Source organism: Parambassis ranga, chromosome 3 (assembly GCF_900634625.1).
Source record: "Parambassis ranga chromosome 3, fParRan2.1, whole genome shotgun sequence".
Taxonomy (NCBI): domain Eukaryota; kingdom Metazoa; phylum Chordata; class Actinopteri; family Ambassidae; genus Parambassis; species Parambassis ranga.
The window spans coordinates 6,793,825-6,815,107 of NC_041024.1; the positions used below are offsets into that span (position 1 = coordinate 6,793,825).

Here is a 21,283-nt window from a genome sequence, read left to right on the forward strand (position 1 = left end):
GACAACAATGAATGTGCAACAGACCCCAATCTGTGTGGCTCCAATGGTGTCTGCCAGAACACTCCGGGAAGCTTCAACTGCGACTGCCAGCGAGGGTTCTCATTAGATCCCAATGGACAAGCGTGTGAAGGTCTGGAAAAGAAACTGATACCAGCCTCAGCGGGAGCAGAGTAACTTCACCTTTTACAAGAATTTTCCTGCTTTTGTCCCCGTCAGACATGGACGAGTGTGATGGAAACCACAGGTGTCAGCATGGCTGTCAGAACCTAGTGGGTGGATACAGGTGCAGCTGTCCTCAAGGCTACCTGCAGCACTACCAGTGGAACCAGTGTGTCGGTCAGTGTCAGCAATGCTTTTTTTTTATCAGCAAATATAAAAATTCTTTCCTTTTGGGGCACCCTGATGACTCGGCTGGTAAAAAATGTACCAGGCAGCCTTGAAGTTCTGGGCCTGGAGCCTTTTTAAAACAACCCGTCTATCTTTCACCTCATGCCTGCCACTTATTATATAAATATCTCACAAATGTTTTTCCTTTTTAACCCTTTTCTGTACTGCATTAAGAGGAAAGAAGATGCTTAATGTCCTACTCACTTTAAATAGACAGAGAATAGAAACAAGAACCTCTCTAATTAGATCTGGTTCAAGTATAGACAAACAGTGTGTGTGTGTATTCCCCAAAATAACAAGCTTTTGTTGGATAAACCTCTATTTTTAGAGCGAATCTATCCACATATTTCTGCCAACACTGATGCTAGACTTTCCCAGTATTGTTTGTGTCCTTTAACTGGAGTGACCCCTTGTTTGTTTGCTTCCCATCGACTTCCTGTGACCCAGATGAGAACGAGTGTCTGAACAGCCAGATCTGCGGGGGAGCGTCGTGCCACAACACTCTGGGAAGCTTCCGCTGCCTCTGCCCCACCGGCTTCAACTACGAGCAGACCAGCGGAGGCTGCACAGACATAAACGAGTGCTCCACCACCCAGAACCCATGCAAGTTCGGCTGTTCTAACACAGACGGGGGCTACCTGTGTGGATGCCCGCCTGGATACTTCCGTGCAGGACAAGGGTACATGAGTGTGTTTGGAAGCAGCCTGTTGGGCGTTTCTACCCTTTGACTGACGGCTTTTTTTTTGTTTCAGGCACTGTGTCACTGGTCTGGGCTTTACAAGCCCTGGTAACGGACAGGGAGGTGAGGTGGATGATAATTCACTCTCACCTGAGGCCTGCTACGAATGTAAGATCAATGGCTATCCCAAGAAGGGACGCAAACGTCGCAGCACCAACTCAACGGAGGAGGATCCTCTGGAAGATGTGCAGGTAATCTGTGGGCGTTATGCCTTAGGACTGCATCTATCACTGAAGACACAGAGGTCATATCCTAGGTTTTATAGTATAGATGCAGTTATTTGCAACATTTTTGACTTATGAAATATTACATAATAAATAAATACATACACGATTTGGCATTTCTTCTCCAGAGTTTTAGAAAATGTAGGAAAGGCTGTAACAAGGTTTGGGCCTCACACACAGCAACAGCAGTGCTAAAAGCTGCAGTTCCTGTTATGGCCACATGAGGCTGGCACTACAAATGAGTCAGTGTCAGCTCAATGTAAAAATGCCCAATTTTACAGCAGAAATAAATCGTCATTTATAGCCTGGCACAACAAATGCTTTGTTTGAATAGTGTTCCTGTTCCTCTCCCAGTTAAATTATATAAACTATAAATATAAATTATATAAACATAACAGAAAAACATGTTGAATGTCTTATATCCACTTAATTTATTTGGACAACATCCTCTCTCTGCAGCTGACTGAGGAGGAAAAGGTCAGCCTGGCCAGTGTGGACGTTGAGGATACTCTCCAGTTGCACCTGAACATCAGCGCCCTGAGTAACCGTGACCACATCCTTGAGTTCACCCCAGCCTTGTCCACGCTCACCGAGCACGTGCGCTACAGCATCGACTACGGAAACGATGAGGGCTACTTCAAAATCAACCAGAGAGAGGGTGTCAGCTACCTGCACTTGGCCAAGAAGAAGGCCCTTCTACCAGGGGCGTACAGCCTTCAGATCAGCAGCATGCCCCTCTACAGGAAGAAGGAGCTGGCTGAGCTGGAGGACCAGCACGATAAAGACTACCTCACAGGACAGCTGGGAGACATTCTGAAGATGAGGGTGGAGATCATCCTCCATTAACCATCACAAGACTGAGAGAGGCAGATGTTGCCAGCAGCTGCTAATCCAGTGTCAGGCTCACACTCCCCCCCTGCAAGGCCAAACATTTCTGACTCTGGGTCAGTAGTTAGGAGCAACTTCTACCTGCTCCACCTGGGAGAAAAGGCTCGCCACCAAAGAGACAAGAAGGGTGGGTGGGTGTTGGGGATTGGACTGCGTCATTAGATTACCAAAGATGATTCTACATATCATAGATACAATCTGTGGAAAATACCAGCTGAATGACACAACTGCAGCTGTATTTAAAGCACTATTGAGGGTGTGAATAGGGTTTTTAATTGTAGGCTTTTAATGTTGTATAATGATATGTGGAATCAGATGCCACTTTGAAGGGCATGTGGACTGCAGAAAGCTCGAAAGCTGATTTTTTTTTTCAGCTTAGGTGGAAGAGAGAAAAAAAGCAGTGACTCCCAATAGTCTGAAATACATTCATTTCCTCCCCTCAGGTGAATGACTGAACCAACCTGGAAACATGTAAGTTAACACATTTCTTCTTCACCAGATGCAGTTTCATGTAGTGAGGATTACAAATAACGGTTAGGAGAGGAAAGGAACTACTATGGACTATTGAGGTGTAGCCATGTCTGAGCTTGAATGACTCCTACTGCATATTTAAACTATGCTTTTCCCATCTTTCCTACTGACTAGAATAATTCATATTTACTGGTGCTAGCAACATGTCCACATAGACTTCTGAATGCACTGTACTACTATACAAAACTCAGTAGTCAACAAGATACAATCCCATCGGCCATTCTGAAGATTTCATGTCTTTGCATCCCGTAACAGCTAGCTTCATAGCCTGTCTGCTCTCCTCTATACTACATGTAAATTGTGTTTATACTGTAATAATCAATGCCACTTTTAATCTATGAAGCATTTGTAAACTAGAGGAAGCCCCTGGAATAAAGGGGGTTGTAATGGTGCTTATAATGACCAACTACTTCCTTTGTAAACTGTGTATACATACACACATCTGCACACACACACACACACACAAGAAACACATTGATGATGCCAAACCTGGGCCTTCATGATTATGCACTGAGGTCTTCATGGCCACACATTCTCTCACAAAGTAAAATCAGTGCTGCATTGCCACGGACCAGCCTGACACCAGTCTGTGTTCTATGTTCACATCAGTGAGGGTTTAGTTGTAAATTCACAATAAAAACATATTTTTGGTGTACATGTACTCACTGCTCTGCTTTCCCCTTTATCCAGCCTGAAATGTATCTCTCTCTCTCTTTTCTGCAGTCCCAACATGAATGTTTTAGGGAGTCAAATCAGTTGTGGAGCATTTTACTGTGAGATATAATTCTTGTCCTGCACTGCCCCCATGTGGACATTTGAAAGACTTTTAGGTTTTATGTATGTAGAGTCATACAATCAGCAAGAATACAATACAAAATGCAAAAATCTGAACTTTTATTAGAACCTACTTTAAATATATACAGTACTTTTATTATATTTATAGCTTTTTAGTTTCCAGTGGATCCAAATCCTCCGGCACCACGCTCCGTCTCATCAAGAGTCTGAAACATTACAGCAGATTTTGAATTATTGATGGGATCAAACTTGTTTCACAATGTATGCAAGTATTTTAAACAGGTAACACCTGGATGCCAGTTTAGGACCTCAAACGTAATAAGCTTAATACAAAAATCCTACAATGAATCTGATCTTCATGAAAATTGCAATGTTGTTTGTTGATTAATGTTGATCATTTTAGAGGCTGTACATTTTTAAATGTGGCATACAGATTCTAACATTTACCCTCACTGATGCAGCATCTCTCCTACCTGATGCTCTGGAAGGATGTGTGTAGTCCATGTCAACTTTAATGTCAGTACCCAGAGTTTGCCTGCAGCAACACACTGCCTCTGCTGACCCACCCTGTTCCCATTCAGATGCTATTTCTTCCCCAAATATAGATGTAAAAAGTGATTCATCACATCAGTCCACCTTCATCTGTTAGTCTCTGGTCCAGCTCTGACGCACATGTGCTTATTATAGACACTTTTTGCAGTGAACAGGGGTGAGCATGGGCACTGTGACCAGTCTGCATACGGAGGAAGCTGCTGTGCTGTACTGTCTTGCTCTGACCAGCTTTATATAAATACTCTGACCCAGTGGCCTGTGTCAAAGTCGCTTAGAACTACAAGTAACAGCCCCTGATGACCATGTTGTACAACATAAACTTGTAATCTTCATGGAGATCAGATATACGTTACATCAGTTTCAGTAAGATGCACATAATAAACTAGAGTCAATGTGTATAATAGGAGTTTGAAATTTACCCCTTGCTCCACCAAATCTGGGTAGCAGATCTTCTCACATACCAGCTGAGCAACTCGGTCACCTTTTTTCACTGTAAAGAAAGATTAGACTGTTTTACAAACATAAACAGCTCGTAAAATTCATCTTTACCTTTTATATCCAGGTTAGTGCAACAAAAATGTTAGAGTTTCAGCTCGAGAAAGCCATTATTGTTTAAATTATTTTATTTTCAGATTATAATAAATAAAATGTCACATCAATATGTAGTTCAAGATTTGTACTGATTGAGACAACTCACCTTCAAAAGGCTCCTTGTTAAAGTTGAAAAGCACAACGCCCACATTGCCTCTGTAGTCTTCATCTACAACTCCAGCTAAGCAAGACACACAGAAAGTGAAATTAAAATGGCTGACACCACAGTGGTTAACATTACTGACATACAATAAGCCTTATGGATAAAGACTCACCACCAACATCAATGAAGTGTTTTGCTGCCAGTCCAGATCTTGGTGCTGCAAAGACAAATTAGAGACAGTTGTTAAGCTGTCCTGCAATTTGTTTCTTCACAGATTCAGGCTTGCATCAGCAGGTCAGACACTCACCCACTCTGCCATAACAGCCATGTGGAACTGCTATCTGAATGTCTGTCTTCACAATGGCCTTGTCCATAGGACCAACGGTGTAATCATATGCACTGTTTAAAGTTAGAAAAGCGAAGTTAGTGAGATGAATTGATGAGAAGATGAATTACTGCATTATACTTGTGTAGGAATACAAGCTACATGGATTTTACACACTACACACCAGGCTATTCATTCATTCATTAATACAAATACAATACCAAAGTAAAACCTACCTGTAGAGATCATATCCCGCTGCTTTGGCTGAGCCCCTAGTAGGGGTTGTAGCATGCTCAGACAGTTTAGAAAACCTGAGAACAGGTCTTTCCTCTGCAGGCTTTGTTTCTGTCCTTGCCCTCTTTGATGGAGAAACTGCAGTAGCATCCGTAACTTCTAAGACGGGCATGTTGGCAAAGTTTGTACAGTTAAATACTAATAGTACACCAAATAAAATAAATAAACTCTTACTGAGAGACAGAGAGACTGCACTACAGGACTCTTCTGAGCTTCTGCTCCAGTTTCTTGCCGCGTTACTGGTTTGTTTGAATGAATTTCCCGCGTTGTATGACGCGCCAAATAAGCCCCTCCTTAGAAAAGATTAGCTTTAAACAGACACGGGATTAAACAGCGCAGACTGTACTGAAACACACTCCCATATACAAGCTGATGTACGACCGTCAGTATTCGATTTTAGGACAAAAAAAATATATATTAATCGAACAAGAATAAGTATACTCTATATAACTGTCAACCCAGCCGTAATTTGCATATTCTCGCGAGAGTTACTCAACATCTCTAACTTCCGGTGTTAAAATAAATTAGCTTCTACAGTAAGTATACATAAAATAAATAATTGAGCATTATTTTTGCATCATCATGCATAGTGTAATATTAGTGTTATGTAGTCGGTCAGTATACAATATATAACGTAGCATAATAAAAGCAGAGACGTCAGCTAGCAAAGCTAACGTCAATAAGCACTTAGCATATGGCTGGTAACGGTAACGACATCCATTCTAATGTCTTGCTTGCCTTTATTTTTAGTGACCGTAAGAGGGCAAAAGGCTCGTCCCAAGAAACGTGGAGCAGCATCAAAAGACGAGGAGAATATCGGAAAGTCCTTTAGCTTGAGCAACACCCGTATCATACTGTTGGCTAACTCCTTCTGAGGAGCTAGCAGCAGCCAGCTGAGCTCACGTCCTGTCAGCTGTCTGCTCTCTGCAGCGCTCCTCCTCCGCCTGTCCCGTCAGGCGGTACTCTCACGGTAAACAGTAGACCCATTATAAACGGATTCCAGTTAATATGTTTTGTAAAGTCTGCAACGTGTTTGATAATTTTTTAACGCAAAATCAATGTTGTTTTCAACACATGTAACGCTAATTTGCAGATGTTAGTTAAAGATAAGAAAAAAGTGCTCTAATTACTACAGGTGACAAACATGGACGAGGGGCACCTGTTCTAAATAGATTTTAGTCAGTTCCGTTTTGTTCTAATATTTTAAGGAAAGATTGTAGTTGTTATATACATATGTTTTGCAGTACCTTCTATATCAGGGGTCTCAAACTAGCGATATTTTGTGGCCCCCCCACTTGACATCAAAGTTTAGTGTTAGTGCGGCCCGCACATTTTTCTCACACACACTTATTTGCTGAGGCTTGTCCTATGCGTTTTATTTTTTATTATTAATTGCCCCGTCAATATTTCTCGGATATTTAGTTTGGGATTTTTTTTTGAGGAGTGGCAGCCTCAGTTCTGCTCGGCGTGTCGTTTCTGTATGCTCGCCCGGAGTATAGTCCCAATCAGATCAAAGTAGGAGGTTGCCGCGTGATAATCAGCATTTCCATTTGTGCTCGCTGTGAATACGCAGGTCACCTGAAGTACTTGGAATTTCTTATTTCTTTCTAGCCTACATAAATGTCATTTTCTGTACTGTATCCCAATGGCTGTACCATTGGGATACAGTACAGACAATGACATTTATGTAGGCTAGAATAACAAAATCAATTGGGAATAGAAATTAAATAAAATATGTAGGCTGCTTTAACATGTAAATAAGTTGGCGCTTGTTTATAGTGAGGGCAGCTACTGAGAACACGTGTTCTATTCAACTAGCATCCTGATTAAAAACAAAGAAAGAAATTCCAAGTACTTCAGGTGACCTGCGTATTCACAGCGAGCACAAATGGAAATGCTGATTATCACGCGGCAACCTCCTACTTTGATCTGATTGGGACTATACTCCGGGCGAGCATACAGAAACGACACGCCGAGCAGAACTGAGGCTGCCACTCCTCAAAAAAAATCCCAAACTAAATATCCGAGAAATATTGACGGGGCAATTAATAATAAAAAATAAAACGCACAGGACAAGCCTCAGCAAATAAGTGTGTGTGAGAAAAATGTGCGGGCCGCACTAACACTAAACTTTGATGTCAAGTGGGGGGGGCACAAAATATAGGTAGTTTGAGACCCCTGATATAGAAGGTACTGCAAAACATAGTCACTCGTTAAGGAATATGACATGCATTTTTTATTTAGTAAACAATGTTTAGCTTTTAGTCTTAGTGAAACTGAGGGAAATTCAGACCCAGGAAAATCACCACTTATCAATTAATCGTTAATCGATCCATAAGGTCATTCAACTAACGATTAATGAATTAATTGATAATTTGCATCCCTATTCTGACCGGTTATTAATAAAGATTGAGACCATTGGACCAGTACTTTTTTAGAATATTTGAAACCCTTTTTTTTTTAATGCAGCCTTAATGCGGCCCAGCCTCACACAGACTCTACCCCCAGCACCCCCCGGGTAAGTTGAGTTTGAGACCCCTGTTCTATATGATGTAAGCCAACAATTCTGAAACTATGTGGATTTATAGTCCTACTAGACATAAATACGACACACCTCTTAGTAATACCTTCATAGAAATTGTGACCTTTGTATTGCTCTTTTAATGGAACCCCCCCCCCCCCCCCCAAATATCATTTATGTCATGTGACTCTCAACTAAGATGCATTGTATTACAACAAGAGACAAATAAGACACACAGCTTTGAATTGGATTTCAGGGCTACTTTTATTTTATATTCATATATTTTTGTGAATTTGAAGTTTAATTAGGCCAAATTAAAGATTGGACTTATTACACTTAACATTGTTTGGTCGTACTCTAAAGTGCACATCTGTTTATATTTATAAACATGGTATGTTCTGGAGTCTAAATAGCTCTTTGCCCATATACATCTAGACATGAGGTGTTTTGTTTGTTCTGCAGGAACTCAGTGCAGGCACAAGGTGGTGTGATTGTTTGCAGCAATGCTGCCTAATCAGCCCTTTCCATGTTTTATTTCCCACTCTGGTGCAATGAGCCAACAATGCAACAACTCATGCACTTTCTTGTTGATTTATTCTCACCTTCCGTTGTTTTGCCGTGTTCTGCCGTTCGTTGTCTTGCATCCACCTGTTTACCTTCCCTGAAAACAGGGGTCCCACAAGAAATAGATGTTGTAGTGTTAAATACAGATTTTGTAAATCCCCAGTTCATCAATCTATAATATCAACTAGAAGAAACTATGTGAGCAGTATAATTTTACACACACAACACAACCAATGTATAGGTTAAAAACAAACATAATACATCATGACTTGTGCCCTGATGCAGAGTACCGCTTCATTGACTAAATTATCAGCTCATGACTGGCAGAGACAACACAACACTGCATTTATTAGGGCCCGAGCACCGAATGGTGCAAGAGCCCTATTGAAACCCTTAGGATTATTATTTTTTTTTTTCCCCCTCCGAGATCGCATTTTTGGAGGCCTTAACATGCCCAAAAACTCACCAAACTTGGTAGAAAAATTCATTCGCCCGAAAAATTTTGAAATTTGCTGACTTTTGAAATGCACATATAAAAATGGCTCTATAGCGCCCCCAACGCGTAGCCCCTCTGGCCGGTTTGACACAGGATTATGAAAATTGGCACACATATGTATCACCTCAAGACGCACAAAAAAGTCTCTTGGACCCCCCCTCCAAACCCAACAGGAAGTCCGCCATTTGAAGGTTTGTGGCCATTTTTGGCGATGTGTGACCCTGCTGCCAAACTTTTCACGCCTCGCATACTTCAACGGATTGAGCTGAAATTCGCCGTGTCCACTCAGGACACCATAGGGAATAGACGCATTCCAAAACTCTTACAAAAGTCTGACGGTGTGGCCGGGGCGTGGCCTCAAAGTTTGACCATTTCTGAGGACACAGAAAGTCTCTATAACTTCTTCGTTTTCTGTCCGATCTGTACGAAATGTCACATGTATGATCAGAGTCTGACCCTAAACACATCTATACAACAATATTGAGGCTTTGACAGAGCGCCACCTACTGCCTACACAAAATGTTGTGTTTTCATAGGTTTTTCTGCCTGCCCCCCTGGCCTGTTTTGAGTAGGGGCATGAAAATTGGTACACATGTGTATCACCCCAAGATGCACAAAAAAGTCTCTTGGACCCCCCCTCCAAACCCAACAGGAAGTCCGCAATTTTGAAATTTCTGTTAATTTTTGGCGATTTGTGACCCTCCTACAAAACTTTTCATGCCTCGCATACTTCATCCAAATGAGCTAAAACTCACTGTGTCCACTCAGGACACCATAGGGAATAGACGCATTCAAAAACTCTTACAAAAGTCTGACGGTGTGGCGGGGGCGTGGCCTCAAACTTGACCATTCGCCATTACAAAGGAACTCACTGTATTTATTGCCCTAATGCGTAGCCCCGCTGGCCAGTTTGACACAGGATCATGAGAATTAGCACACATGTGTATCACCCCAAGACGCACAAAAAAGTCTCTTGGACCCCCCCTCCAAACCCAACAGGAAGTCCACCATTTTGACTTTTGTGGCCATTTTTTGCCTATTTGTGACCCTGCTTCAAAACTTTTCACGCCTCACATACTTCATGCAATTGAGCTGAAATTCACTGTGTCCACTCAGGACACCACAGGGAATAGACGCATTCCAAAACTCTTACAAAAGTCTTACGGTGTGGTGGGGGCGTGGCCTCAAAGTTGACCATTCGCCATTACAAAGGAACTCCCTGTATTTTTTGCCCTAATGTGTAGCCCCGCTGGCCAGTTTGACACAGGTTCATGAAAATTAGCACACATGTGTATCACCCCAAGACGCACAAAAAAGTCTCTTGGACCCCGCCTCCAAACCCAACAGGAAGTCCACCATTTTGACTTTTGTGGCAATTGTTTGCCTATTTTTGACCCTGCTTCAAAACTTTTCACGCCTCACATACTTCATGCAATTGAGCTGAAATTCACTGTGTCTACTCAGGACACCATAGGGAATAGATGCATTCCAAAACTCTTTTAAAAGTATTACCGTGTGGCGGGGGAGTGGCCTCAAAGTTGACCGTTCGCCATTACAAAGGAACTCGCTGTGTTTTATGCAGTACTACCCATATACTTTATGCAATGTGGACAAAATCTTACAGTACTGCTATGGACCCGAGTCTGAACAGATATATATGCTAATAGGATGATACGGTCATAGCGCCACCTACTGGTAGCAGGAAAGTTTGGTTGTAAACATGTGTTCGTTGTATCTCTGTGGAAATAAGAGGAGAGCATAGGACAGGAGAGTATAGGAGACAAGAGCATAGGAGAGAAGACTGCGATGACCCCGCGGATCGCCAGGTGCGCGAGGGCCCGCAATGCTGCTTGCAGCTTTAATTCTTTATTTGTGATCACAGTTACATATTTAAATATGCAAGCTAAAATGTACAGCAGTATTAGGCTTGTAATATGTTGCCTTGCTAAATTACCCTTTAACATAAAAACGTGTACTTTGATAGTAACATTGAAAATATTAAAACCATACAATGTGGAACAGGTAAACAACAGTAATGACAGTCTATGTTACAAAAATAATCAATCATTTTTACCATAAAGAAATTTTTGGTTAATTATTTGCTCAAAAAATATTGACTACTACCACTATTTACATTTATTTTACAATCACAGTCACTCAGTGTAACCTTTGCAGCAGCCTTGTGTTGCTGCCTGTGTCTTTGCCTTTGTCTGCTGAACTGATCTGACCACATCGTAATGTAATGTAATCTGAATTGATGAGTTTAGTTCTGTACACATAACAATGTTTTATGCGCAAACACTTTCATTTCACATTCATTCCACCTTTACTAATTCGGTGTCAGAATGTGCTTTCTTTATTCATAGTCTTCCCCCTTGCTGACATTATTGAAAGAGAACCTTCGTTCATATAGTGTTGTTTTAAACTAAGCTGCAGCTCCACACAGTGCAAAGTAATTCTTGGTCAAACCACACAACTTGCCACAAGGCTTCAAGAAATAGCTCATGTCAGACCAAGCAATAAAACCAAGTTAAATATTAAAGGTTTTAGCTGGGACTTATTTTCTTCTATTGATCTACGGTCAAAGGAATATTGGAACATTAATGGAGACAATGTTGTCTGGTGTTACATTTAGTGTTAGACTATCATCCATTTTCTTGAAACATATTACTCTGCTGTTTGGCCTGCATGGTCTTCAAGAGTAGAAAGTAAGCACACTCTTGTGGTTGCCTCTAATGAGCAGGGTGGGTGGAAGGTCCTTTGTCAGAATGTCCAGCCAGGCCATGTAGAGGAAGTCAGGGACAGACTCCTTTCGAGCAATGGGCATGCTCCTGCAGAAGGGTAACGGTGTACAGACAGCATGTTAGATTTTGTTACTTCACACGCACTAGATTAATCTTTGTAAGTCAACATTTATCCAGGCAACAGCTGGTTATACTCACACAATGATCAGATTAGCTAATTTGGAATTCTCCTGCATGATCTCATTCAGTCGTATCTGAAGGTTTGTCTGTAAAACAAGTACATTTCATCGTTTACTAGTGATCCTACATGTGTGCTGTTCATAAGATCCTACTCGTGTCAGTGGTTTTACCTTCTCCTCAAAACTGCACAGCTCTGCATCAGAGATTTTCCAGGGGTACTCCTTCTTCATGGCTTCTGCCTGGGCTGTATCTTTAGATCCCTCATGCAGACGGAAAGGCTCAATCATGTCCTCTAACTTCTTCAAGCTGGAGGAATGCAGATAAGAACATGAGCTGTGGGATACATTCACTTTTAACATTTGCTGATATTATGAGCTGATTAAATTTTACTGTTACTGTTACTGCTGCACCATCTGGCCTGCTGCTGTAAATGAGTAGATACAGATACCTGTTAGGGCTGGGTGCGATGTGAATATTTTCGATGACGTGGATGTCGTTGCAGTTAACTCTGAATTTCTGCAACAGAGACTTCATCCTGCAAATCAAGTTATTATGCACCCATTAACTTTTATATAAATGTAATTACTTTAGGCTAATGTTGAATAACACTGTCTGTAATGTGAGTGTTGGCTCATGAATTTTAATCTTTGGATTACGCCTATTAATGTACCCAACCTAAATTGCACACATTAGACTATAATTGATATTGAAACATTTATGTTTACTCACTCCTGTTTATCCACCTCAGCACGTCCAGGCTGCCCTGCGATGAAGATCCTTAACTTGGAGTCTTTCCACTTCTTCCTGGTGGTGAGGATGTAGGGGAGCAGCAGGGTAAGACCTGGGAGAAGATAAACACATTTTTAAAATTATGTTTAAGCCAATTCACTGGATTTTACTACACAGATGTTGTCCATCGGGATATTTGATAAATATAATCACACCTAGCTTTGAGCTTATTGTGTTGAATGGTGAAATATTTATATTCAAGTGATTAGCAAGCAAGCCAGCCAAGCTTAGGCAGCTAGCTGTGATGTAGCCACTTGGATCTAGTCTTGCTGTTTAGGCAGCTACCAAGGAGGAGAAGGATGTGATGATACATCTGCTATAATCTATGCGCAAAGTATGTAGGAGCAGGCTGCCTATAGGGGATCCAACACCTACCGCCATCATCAAACAGCCACCACACATCAATGGTGCCTTTAGGCTGTTTGTTCTTGAACTGAGCACTGGCCTCCAACAACTTCTCATTCATCTTGGCAACATCCGGGGGTGGCGGGCCACACACTGAGACTGGGGGGGGGGAGAAGAGGGAAAAACAGATATGAGCAATGACAGCTGGAGGAGGCAGAGCAACCGTAGGAGGGAATGTAATTCATGACAGTGGAGAGTTATGTTGGATGGGGAAAGTAGCGCAAACCAACATTAAGAGCTGACTGTACATCAGCTGGAAAAGCCATCTCTCAGGTCTAATGTTCCAATGAGTGGGATGCAGATTGTATACTAATGACCATCACTTTCTTGCCAAGATGCAGCTCAGCAGTTTGCGTGTGTTTGTGTGTGTGTGAGGGAGAGAGAGAGATACAGAGACAGATAGAGCAGGAGGCTCTAAGCACCCTCTGCTGTCTGGGTTAAAGGAATGCTTATAAGAGCTGCTCTGGAACGAAAGGGACCATATTATTAGATTACACCATTGGCGACTTCTTTAGTGAGAGAGGTTGATTCAATTATATCTCAGTGTGAGTGTGGAGAAAATTAAAGAAAAGATGTGAGTCAATGGTTTCATTTGTTAAGTGTATGTTATTTTATTCTTTAACTCAGTGGCGATATGTGTGTGTTTGGCAGAGTGATAAGAAAACTTTCTTCGTACTCATCCACTGATGCAACCCTTTCTTTGAAGTGGCTTATAAATGTCCCACATAGATAAATAATCTCTAGATAGATACTGTACCTCTGGTTGTGAGCACTTGCTGAGATGATTTCCTGGCCTTCCTGAACAGTCCTTTTGCCTTGCCTCCATTTGGCATGAACTCATTGTCCAGTTCCTGTTGTTCCTTTGCTGCTTTTAGCATCTCCTCTAAAAACCAGAATGTAATAGTTTGAGGCTGTAAACTGGTAGTTATTTTAGCACCCTTTCAATATCTTTACTGTTAATATAATATAATCTATGGAACACCATGCCCTGGCTTATCTATTTCATTTTATTACAATCAGTTACTGGGATAGTGTGGACAGTTGTTTTAATATCTGTTGCTGTTTCCATTCAAAAATGAGATGTATTAATATGATGTAGGGTAGATTAAAGGGTTAATAAATATAAGGGAAAATAAATCACACTTTCATACCTTCAGCCTCAATAATGTGCGACACATCCAGCCCCTGCTTCACCCTCAGCATCACTGTCCCGTACTCAAAATCAAATGCATCGCTATCAAAAACAGGGTTAGGGCACACAGTTAGACACACAGCACTTCAATCATTAAATGTGTTACTGTTATATCGGTGTGACTTTATTTGTGACTTACTGCAGGACTCCCACATAATTCTGTATAGCTTCTCTGCCTGCAGTTTTCCAGTTTTTCTTGAAGCCTATCATCAGTGTGTTAGGCTTCATACGGCCAAGGCCAGAAGCCTGCAAGGAAAAGCACATAGCATAAAGATAAAACTCCAAATCAGAAAGAGCTGTAAAACTGAAGCAACACAGGCACTGTGTCAGCCCAGGGTTGTAAAACCTGATGTCTTCATTAAATGAAGAAAGAAAAAAAAAACAATCTCCAGAAAGTTTCAAAATGTCCTAGACAAGAAGGCTGTGAAGCTGTTTTACTGCCAGAAGTTATGACCGGATCACTCAGCAGATCTCAGTTAGTCTGCAGGGACTCATCCAATGCAGTGTTAATCAATTATAGCTTTTAATCTACAGTGTCTGTTTGAAGTAAGCAATCCTGACAATGAACAGAGGCCTTATCTCCAGAGTGCAATAGTCAAAGCCATAAGGCTGTAACTCTCTCCTCCTCTTCCTCTAGCTCCAATGTTCTGGCCAGACATGTGTAGGCCAGTGTCATAACCAAGCAATAGATACTCAGCTTGTGAGGAAGAAATGGGTCAACAAAATCTGTTTCTACAAGTCTACCTCTTATCAGAACTCTCATATACACAGTAAGTGTTATTCTAGGTTAGTTGTTGTTCTGTAAATGCTGTGTAAATCGTGACCCCACTGACCTGCAGTAGTGCTGCAGCTCCATCCCTGAAGTTGTCACAGGCTACAGCAGCATAAAATGCCTTCCTGTTGTTCTTTCTGAGCCACATTTGGTTCTTCTCCATTCCAGAATTCATCTCTTGAAGTGCTGCTGATCTCGGGCCCTGAAGAGGTCCCAACACACAGCTGAATGTAAGTGTTAGAAAAACAGCTCCAACATACACCCACACTGAGACTCCTGACCCTAAACTTTAGTCTCAAGTAACCCCGCTGGCATTAGCATTGAATAAAAAATTGACAGTTAAATGTAAAGAACTGAGAATACCTGTATGTGCTAATCTTGTTTTGAATAAAACCTACCAGCAAGACTTCACAGGTGAGACAGAGTCCATAGTTCTTAGTTAAGGAGTGAGCCAAGTCAAGAAGAGCTGGTCTGGTTCGTGTTGAACCTGTCAATGCTAATATCTGAGGCCTGAGGAAGAAATATGAAAAATGTCATGCTCTGTTTTAATGTTATGCTGCCAAGGCATTATTGTAAAATCATTTTGAAACATTGCACAGTGGTGCAGCACAGACTCTTACCTGAAGTTCTTGACATGATCCTCCACACCAGACAGAGACAGAGCATTATTGACAGCACTCACAAATGTCACTGCCTGCGTGGATGAGCCCCAGTTCACATCTGCAGATAAAATACAGGTTAGTTCTGCAATCTGGGCCTCATAAAGGTACGTTTGACGCATGTGAACAAGCTCACCTGGCTTCTTGACAGTGACATACACGTAGAGAAGGATTTCAATGCCATATGTGAGCAAAGCAGCCCACCAGTTGATAACAAACATGACAACACAGCAGAGCAAAGCTCCCATCAGAGACAGCCACATGTTATAGTATTTATATGCTGGTCTCCAACCTAGTGAAAGGAAATTAAAGTCAGCCTTTTACTGTTCAAGTAGATTTCTCTGAGGCTGATGGCAGAATTTTTCCTGCATTTGCTACTTTGTAGACCCACCTGGAGACTTGGCATAGGATGCATGGAAGCAGGAGAAATTGATGAGCGCATAAGATGCCAGGAAGAAGTTTGAGATGATGGGTGCGATGGTGTTGAGATTACCTACAAAAAACATTACAATCCATTTCTTAGTTTTTGGCAGCTCAGAGACTCAGCCATTAGCAGGGCCGACTGAACTCACCAATGAGAATGAAGGCCACAGAAATAATGAAGGTGAGAACATAGCCACGAATTGGCTCATTGTTCTTTCCATATCCTTTGGCAAAGAAATGTAGGCCCTTGTAGATATTGTCTTTGCACAGTGCCTTAGGAGGGGCAGATCACAAGTTAGAAAAAAAAGACAAAACTTTGGAGCAGCGATCTTATTTCTCAGTCGAGAGTTCCTTCACTAACCTGGAAGACTTTAGGTGCACTGACGAGGGAAGCCAGTGCTGATGAAAGGGTGGCTGAGAAGGTTCCAGCAATGATGAGGGGACCAAACCCAGACACCATGGTCATCACCTGAAACAGAGGCGATGCGATGAAAAAAAAACTCTTTCTTATTCACAGTTCAGTTTGAAAGAGTGCATACCTGGAAGTTGTTCATCAAGCCATATTTGCATTCTTGTACTGCACAGGAAGAGAAGTCATAGCCGAGCTCACATGCAGCTACGGCTGACCCATTGCAGTGCATGCCTACTGCGTTAGTAATGGCGTCTGTCACATTTCCTGTGGCATCACGAACAACTGTAGCAGCTAACCAATTAAAGAAAAGAACAGATTCATTGGTTAGGAATTGTTTGATTTATTGTTTGCAGGAGAAATATGGTAGCTTGCTAACACAATAGAGAAAATGTATTTCTTAGAACACAGGCTACAGTTTGCATACATTTGTCTACCTTAGGTATCTGTCCAAAGAAATTGACTTGAAAGAGTGTTTAATGAGTAATTATATTGACTGGAGTTATATTTCATGAATAATTGTACTTACATACACAAAGGGCTACACCCAGGTAGGTGACACCAGTGATTAAGATGGCCAGCAAAGTACCTTTAGGGAGGCCACCTTGGGGATCCTTTAACATAACGACAGATCTTTGTTAGACTATTTTATTGCATCATGGTGTAGTCTCTGTAGAAAAAGTAGCTACAGTCTTTGGTTTAGGGAATACAAATACCTTCAAGTCACCAGAAATGTTGGCTCCAGCCAGGATTCCAGTTGCCGCAGGGAAAAAGATGGAAAACACTGAAAAAAATGTCTCGTCCCTAAAAGCTGGAGTAAAATTTTCTGCAAATATTTTTGCTGTGAAAAAGAGAATAAAAAGGTGAAAGGAAAATTATACCAACAGGCCAACTGCAAAATGCAGACGTGCAGTTCTTTGGACAGGCTGTCTTACCGTTATAATTGAAAAAGCCTTTGGATTTCTTGTCATTGGTTGCAGGAATAACCGTTCCCACAAATACGTTTGCAATGGCCACCAGCAGTATGACGAGCAGTACTATCTGTGCCTGTGGACAAAATGTAATCGATTAAAGTCACAGTAGATCATTTTACTACAATAAGCACAGATATGGGTAGACAACCAGTAGGAGTATAATTTCTCACCTTTGCCTCCCATTCCATTCCAGCAACTGAAATGCCCAAGAGCAATACCACTGTGATACATCCAACAATCCTGATGTCATTTATTATATCCACCATCAGGATATCATTGTCCTGAGAGTAAAACAGGGATGATGTACATTAAGCATGAAGTCAAATATAATGAATCACATAGTCACTTGGTCATTATGGCATCACACACCTTGAGCAAATCAACCACCGTCTCAGCAAACCCCACCACATACATGGCTACAGCCACTGCATTGGCGAAGGCGAAAATTAGGCCAATCGACCCACCAAACTCTGGGCCCAAACTGCGAGATATCAAGTAGTATGCTCCTCCTGCAGTGATGACACATATGGGCAGCAGTGGATGATTAATCGCCACATCAATGATTGATTGATTTCATGTCAGGACAAGTTAAGTAAAGCCGACAGGAGGCTTCAAGAGGTGACATTCAGGCACAGGTTAGAACGTCCTGGTTGTTTCATTCTTTTACTAAAAGATTTTGTGTCAATGTATGTTATCTAAGGTAATAAAAATGTAAATCTAGGTGTCTGCACAAAAGGTTGAATAGTTGAATTCAGTTACCCTGTTGTCTATGGGTTGTGCATTGACGTACCTCCTCTGACCACACCATTAGTACAAATGGCAGACATGGACAGACCAGTGATGGTGGTGACCACACAACTGAGAGCAATGACCACAATTCCAAGACCTGAAATACACATATGTAACAGCTTAAAATAATTACTTATTAAAGTACAACTTAGGTTATTCATAAACAGCTGTGAGTTGAAAGCCTTCTCTCCCTTTAAACACAGTGAGAGTTCCATAGGAGCCTAGAGGCTGTAAGGTATCGTCATCTGCTGTACCTGCTTTGCCATCAGCTTTCTCTGCTTCTTAAAATCATTTAGTTACTCTAGCTGAATAAAGCTTCTAAACCTACACCTCTACACCTCCAGCAAGTATAGATGGGAAAGGAATTGAATTGAATCTGGCCCAATTCAGTTATTCGCTGCTAGTGAATGGAGGACTGTGTAAGCCTTTAATTGTCTCTAGTCCCTACAATTACAGATAACAGTATGCTAATTTGTCCTCAGACTCATAGGATTAGTGTTGTTGCCACTGACAATGTATCGGCAACTGGGTAAATCATCTAGAGACTGGAGTAAGTCTAAAGAGCCCACCACACTACATGTGTGTGCTACACAAAAACTTGATAAAGACCTACCAACCTAAACACCTAGACAACCTACCCTGGGTACAAAGAAAATGAAAAGACCAACCACATGCAAATAAGTGCAAAATACCCCAATTGCAAAAAATACAGCCAGCAAAAATGCTGTACAAACAATGTGGTCAGGGTTGTGTATCCTTGTCTCACTCACCCCAGCCTGCCTGTCCAAAAACCCAGGACAGACGGATAAACAACATGACACCCCAGATGTTCAGCATACATCTCACCTGTGGAAGAAAAGTACAGTCTAAGTTGATTCTTGTTGATTTGTTATTTAGGTGAGATGCAATTATTAAATGTGCTTAATAGTTAAAACTGAAAAAAAAACTGCTGAAGAGAACTAAACAAAATATTGGCCGATGTTTTATCTTTGTGCCAGCACCACAAATGATCAACACTTAGCTGGAGCATATGTAAATTAGACTCTGGTCTTGAAAGGCCCACTTGGCCCTGCTGTGATATCACCGCTTTTTGTCCTGCTAGGTCAGAGTCATATAGAGTAACCCTGCTTATATAAAACAGAGGGAGCTCGCCGTGACCCAACATAACTCACCAAGACTCCCCGTATCCAGCCGAACTTTATTGCTCCTTTGTTGTCGTCAGTGGGAGCACCAGTCTCCAGGTCATCAGAGGGGGTCCCATCACTCACCCCATCATCCTGCACTGTGTCTGCCACAGAAATGGCTCCATTCTGTTAGAAAAATGTGGAGACGAAACATGATAATTTGGTGGTGTTTATTATCAACAGTGTTTTGAGGACATGTTACATAAAACACTCCAGGTGATTTATTTATGATCCTTTTGTCCACATGATAATGATTAGGTGATACAGTAGAGAGACATACATTTCTTAATTGGCACAAAGTTTTTTTTGTTTGCTGATGGTAAGAGTGCAAACAGTTAAAGATTTTGATCAGTTCAGCTAGTTCAACCTATAAATCGACCTCTAAGCTGTAAAAACAAAGTGTGTTGACTTTGGTTGAGTTCCAGAAATAGTGTTTGGTGTTAGTTTTACAAGTTTTTAGATAAAGAGATAATGACTGGACTGGGGACACTGTGAGGATGATTGAACGATTAAACAACACAAAAGATCAGGTTTTATACAAATGAACAAAGCAAAACAAAGTAAAGCTGTAACAGTCTGTAAATTGACATTTTACTTGAATTTCTGAGGAAGAAAACAGCTGTAAGTTGACTTGTCTAGACATTTTAAGCACATGAGCAGTAAACATTCATATTTACCATTGTTACTCACAGTCACAGATGCACTAACCTTTTGGAACACATCATGGAGCTCCTGCAGGGATGGTCGCACAGCTCGATGACCACTCACGCTGCCTGCGTTGCGGTAGAAGTCAATGTTTGGCACACGGTCTAAAGTGTCATGGCCAAAGGCACTGACCACCGAGGGCCTGACTGTGCGGTGATCGCCGTTAGAGAAGTCTGTCTCCTCGTATACAGGAGGTTCATCCAGATTGGAATCATAAGCGGAGTTAACATGCTCCCCTCCATTAGACCTATACTTCTCCATCAGGAATGCTGAAGGAGATTCTCAGATTTAAACAGTCAAGGATAAAATAGCAGTGCAGGTCTTAAATCTTCTTCACATCCAACAGTGTTTCAAAAGTGCAGAACTCTGCAGTAACTGGTGTGGTTATCCTTGTTTTTTGATGTAGACTAGACTAGGATCAGACGTTCAAAGCTCTTCTGCTGCTCCGAGCTTCTTGTGATTGAGCTAAGTTTGTCTTGAAGGGCCTACCTTTATACCCTGAATGGTCACACACTGGCTGCCAGCTATTGGCTAACTCTCTGGATCAACCCTCAGAAAAGTGAACGAGGGGTGTCAGATATGTCCTTGCTCCATCCTAGGGGACACAAAGGCATTGCTTAACGATTAACTAAGTCATAAACGCCAAACGAGAGATAAAGGCGCTCATTGCCTGAGTTCTGGAGAATTGATTACTAATATTATTGGCTGAAGTGCAGGGCAACAGCACATGTTGTTCTGTGGTTGCAAGTTTATGGGACTGTGAATAGTATTTCCTCACACCTATGGTCCCTTTTGATGAATCACTGGGAAATATCCACATGGAAGTTCCCACTAGCAGAAAGCCTGTATGTTGGTGCAGGAAAAGTTTCAAGGTTTCAGAGCCTTTGCATGTACAAGGTAACGCTAATATAAAATGATAGAAATAGTCAGATTTAATCAATAAAAACTTCAATAACAGAGGGAAAACATATCTAGATATTGGGCCCATAAGAGTTATATAACTGACTAAGTGTTACCCCTAATGACTTTTTAAATAATAAAGTTAAAT

At 41.5% G+C, this 21,283-nt stretch overlaps 3 protein-coding genes across 6 annotated transcripts in view; 1 reads left to right on the forward strand and 2 right to left on the reverse strand.

The window, feature by feature from the left end:
- The window catches only part of fbn1 (fibrillin 1), a 57,475-nt gene extending 54,045 nt beyond the window's left edge, over positions 1 to 3,430 (forward strand). For all 3 annotated transcript variants that reach the window (XM_028400979.1, XM_028400978.1, XM_028400977.1), the window contains 5 exons: positions 2 to 130; positions 217 to 336; positions 835 to 1,066; positions 1,140 to 1,317; positions 1,810 to 3,430. In XM_028400979.1, coding sequence (XP_028256780.1) covers positions 2 to 130; positions 217 to 336; positions 835 to 1,066; positions 1,140 to 1,317; positions 1,810 to 2,196 — 1,046 coding nt within the window. In that variant the 3' untranslated portion in view covers positions 2,197 to 3,430. The remainder of the gene's footprint in view (position 1; positions 131 to 216; positions 337 to 834; positions 1,067 to 1,139; positions 1,318 to 1,809) is intronic.
- A 218-nt stretch (positions 3,431 to 3,648) lies between these two features.
- Positions 3,649 to 6,371, reverse strand: dut (deoxyuridine triphosphatase). 2 transcript variants are annotated; one of them, XM_028400980.1, is made up of 7 exons: positions 6,168 to 6,371; positions 5,372 to 5,528; positions 5,118 to 5,209; positions 4,983 to 5,027; positions 4,814 to 4,888; positions 4,536 to 4,606; positions 3,649 to 3,770 (listed from the first exon to the last, which is right to left on the reverse strand). In XM_028400980.1, the coding sequence occupies exons 1-7, from the start codon at positions 6,280 to 6,282 to the stop codon at positions 3,717 to 3,719; spliced, it is 609 nt and encodes a 202-aa protein (XP_028256781.1). In that variant the 5' UTR covers positions 6,283 to 6,371; the 3' UTR covers positions 3,649 to 3,716. The 2 variants fall into 2 exon arrangements, with proteins under 2 accessions (XP_028256781.1, XP_028256782.1); XM_028400981.1 differs by having other exon boundaries at positions 5,372 to 6,307.
- A 4,481-nt stretch (positions 6,372 to 10,852) lies between these two features.
- Positions 10,853 to 20,687, reverse strand: slc12a1 (solute carrier family 12 member 1). The gene is made up of 26 exons (XM_028401015.1): positions 20,239 to 20,687; positions 19,519 to 19,656; positions 19,117 to 19,192; positions 18,348 to 18,443; positions 17,927 to 18,066; positions 17,728 to 17,838; positions 17,519 to 17,630; positions 17,300 to 17,424; positions 17,113 to 17,197; positions 16,714 to 16,877; positions 16,536 to 16,643; positions 16,324 to 16,447; positions 16,143 to 16,244; positions 15,888 to 16,043; positions 15,713 to 15,812; positions 15,491 to 15,602; positions 15,154 to 15,294; positions 14,460 to 14,566; positions 14,280 to 14,362; positions 13,886 to 14,011; positions 13,099 to 13,227; positions 12,664 to 12,775; positions 12,383 to 12,469; positions 12,105 to 12,240; positions 11,953 to 12,020; positions 10,853 to 11,841 (listed from the first exon to the last, which is right to left on the reverse strand). The coding sequence occupies exons 1-26, from the start codon at positions 20,494 to 20,496 to the stop codon at positions 11,706 to 11,708; spliced, it is 3,132 nt and encodes a 1,043-aa protein (XP_028256816.1). The 5' UTR covers positions 20,497 to 20,687; the 3' UTR covers positions 10,853 to 11,705.
- Between the last annotated feature and the right edge of the window lie 596 nt (positions 20,688 to 21,283).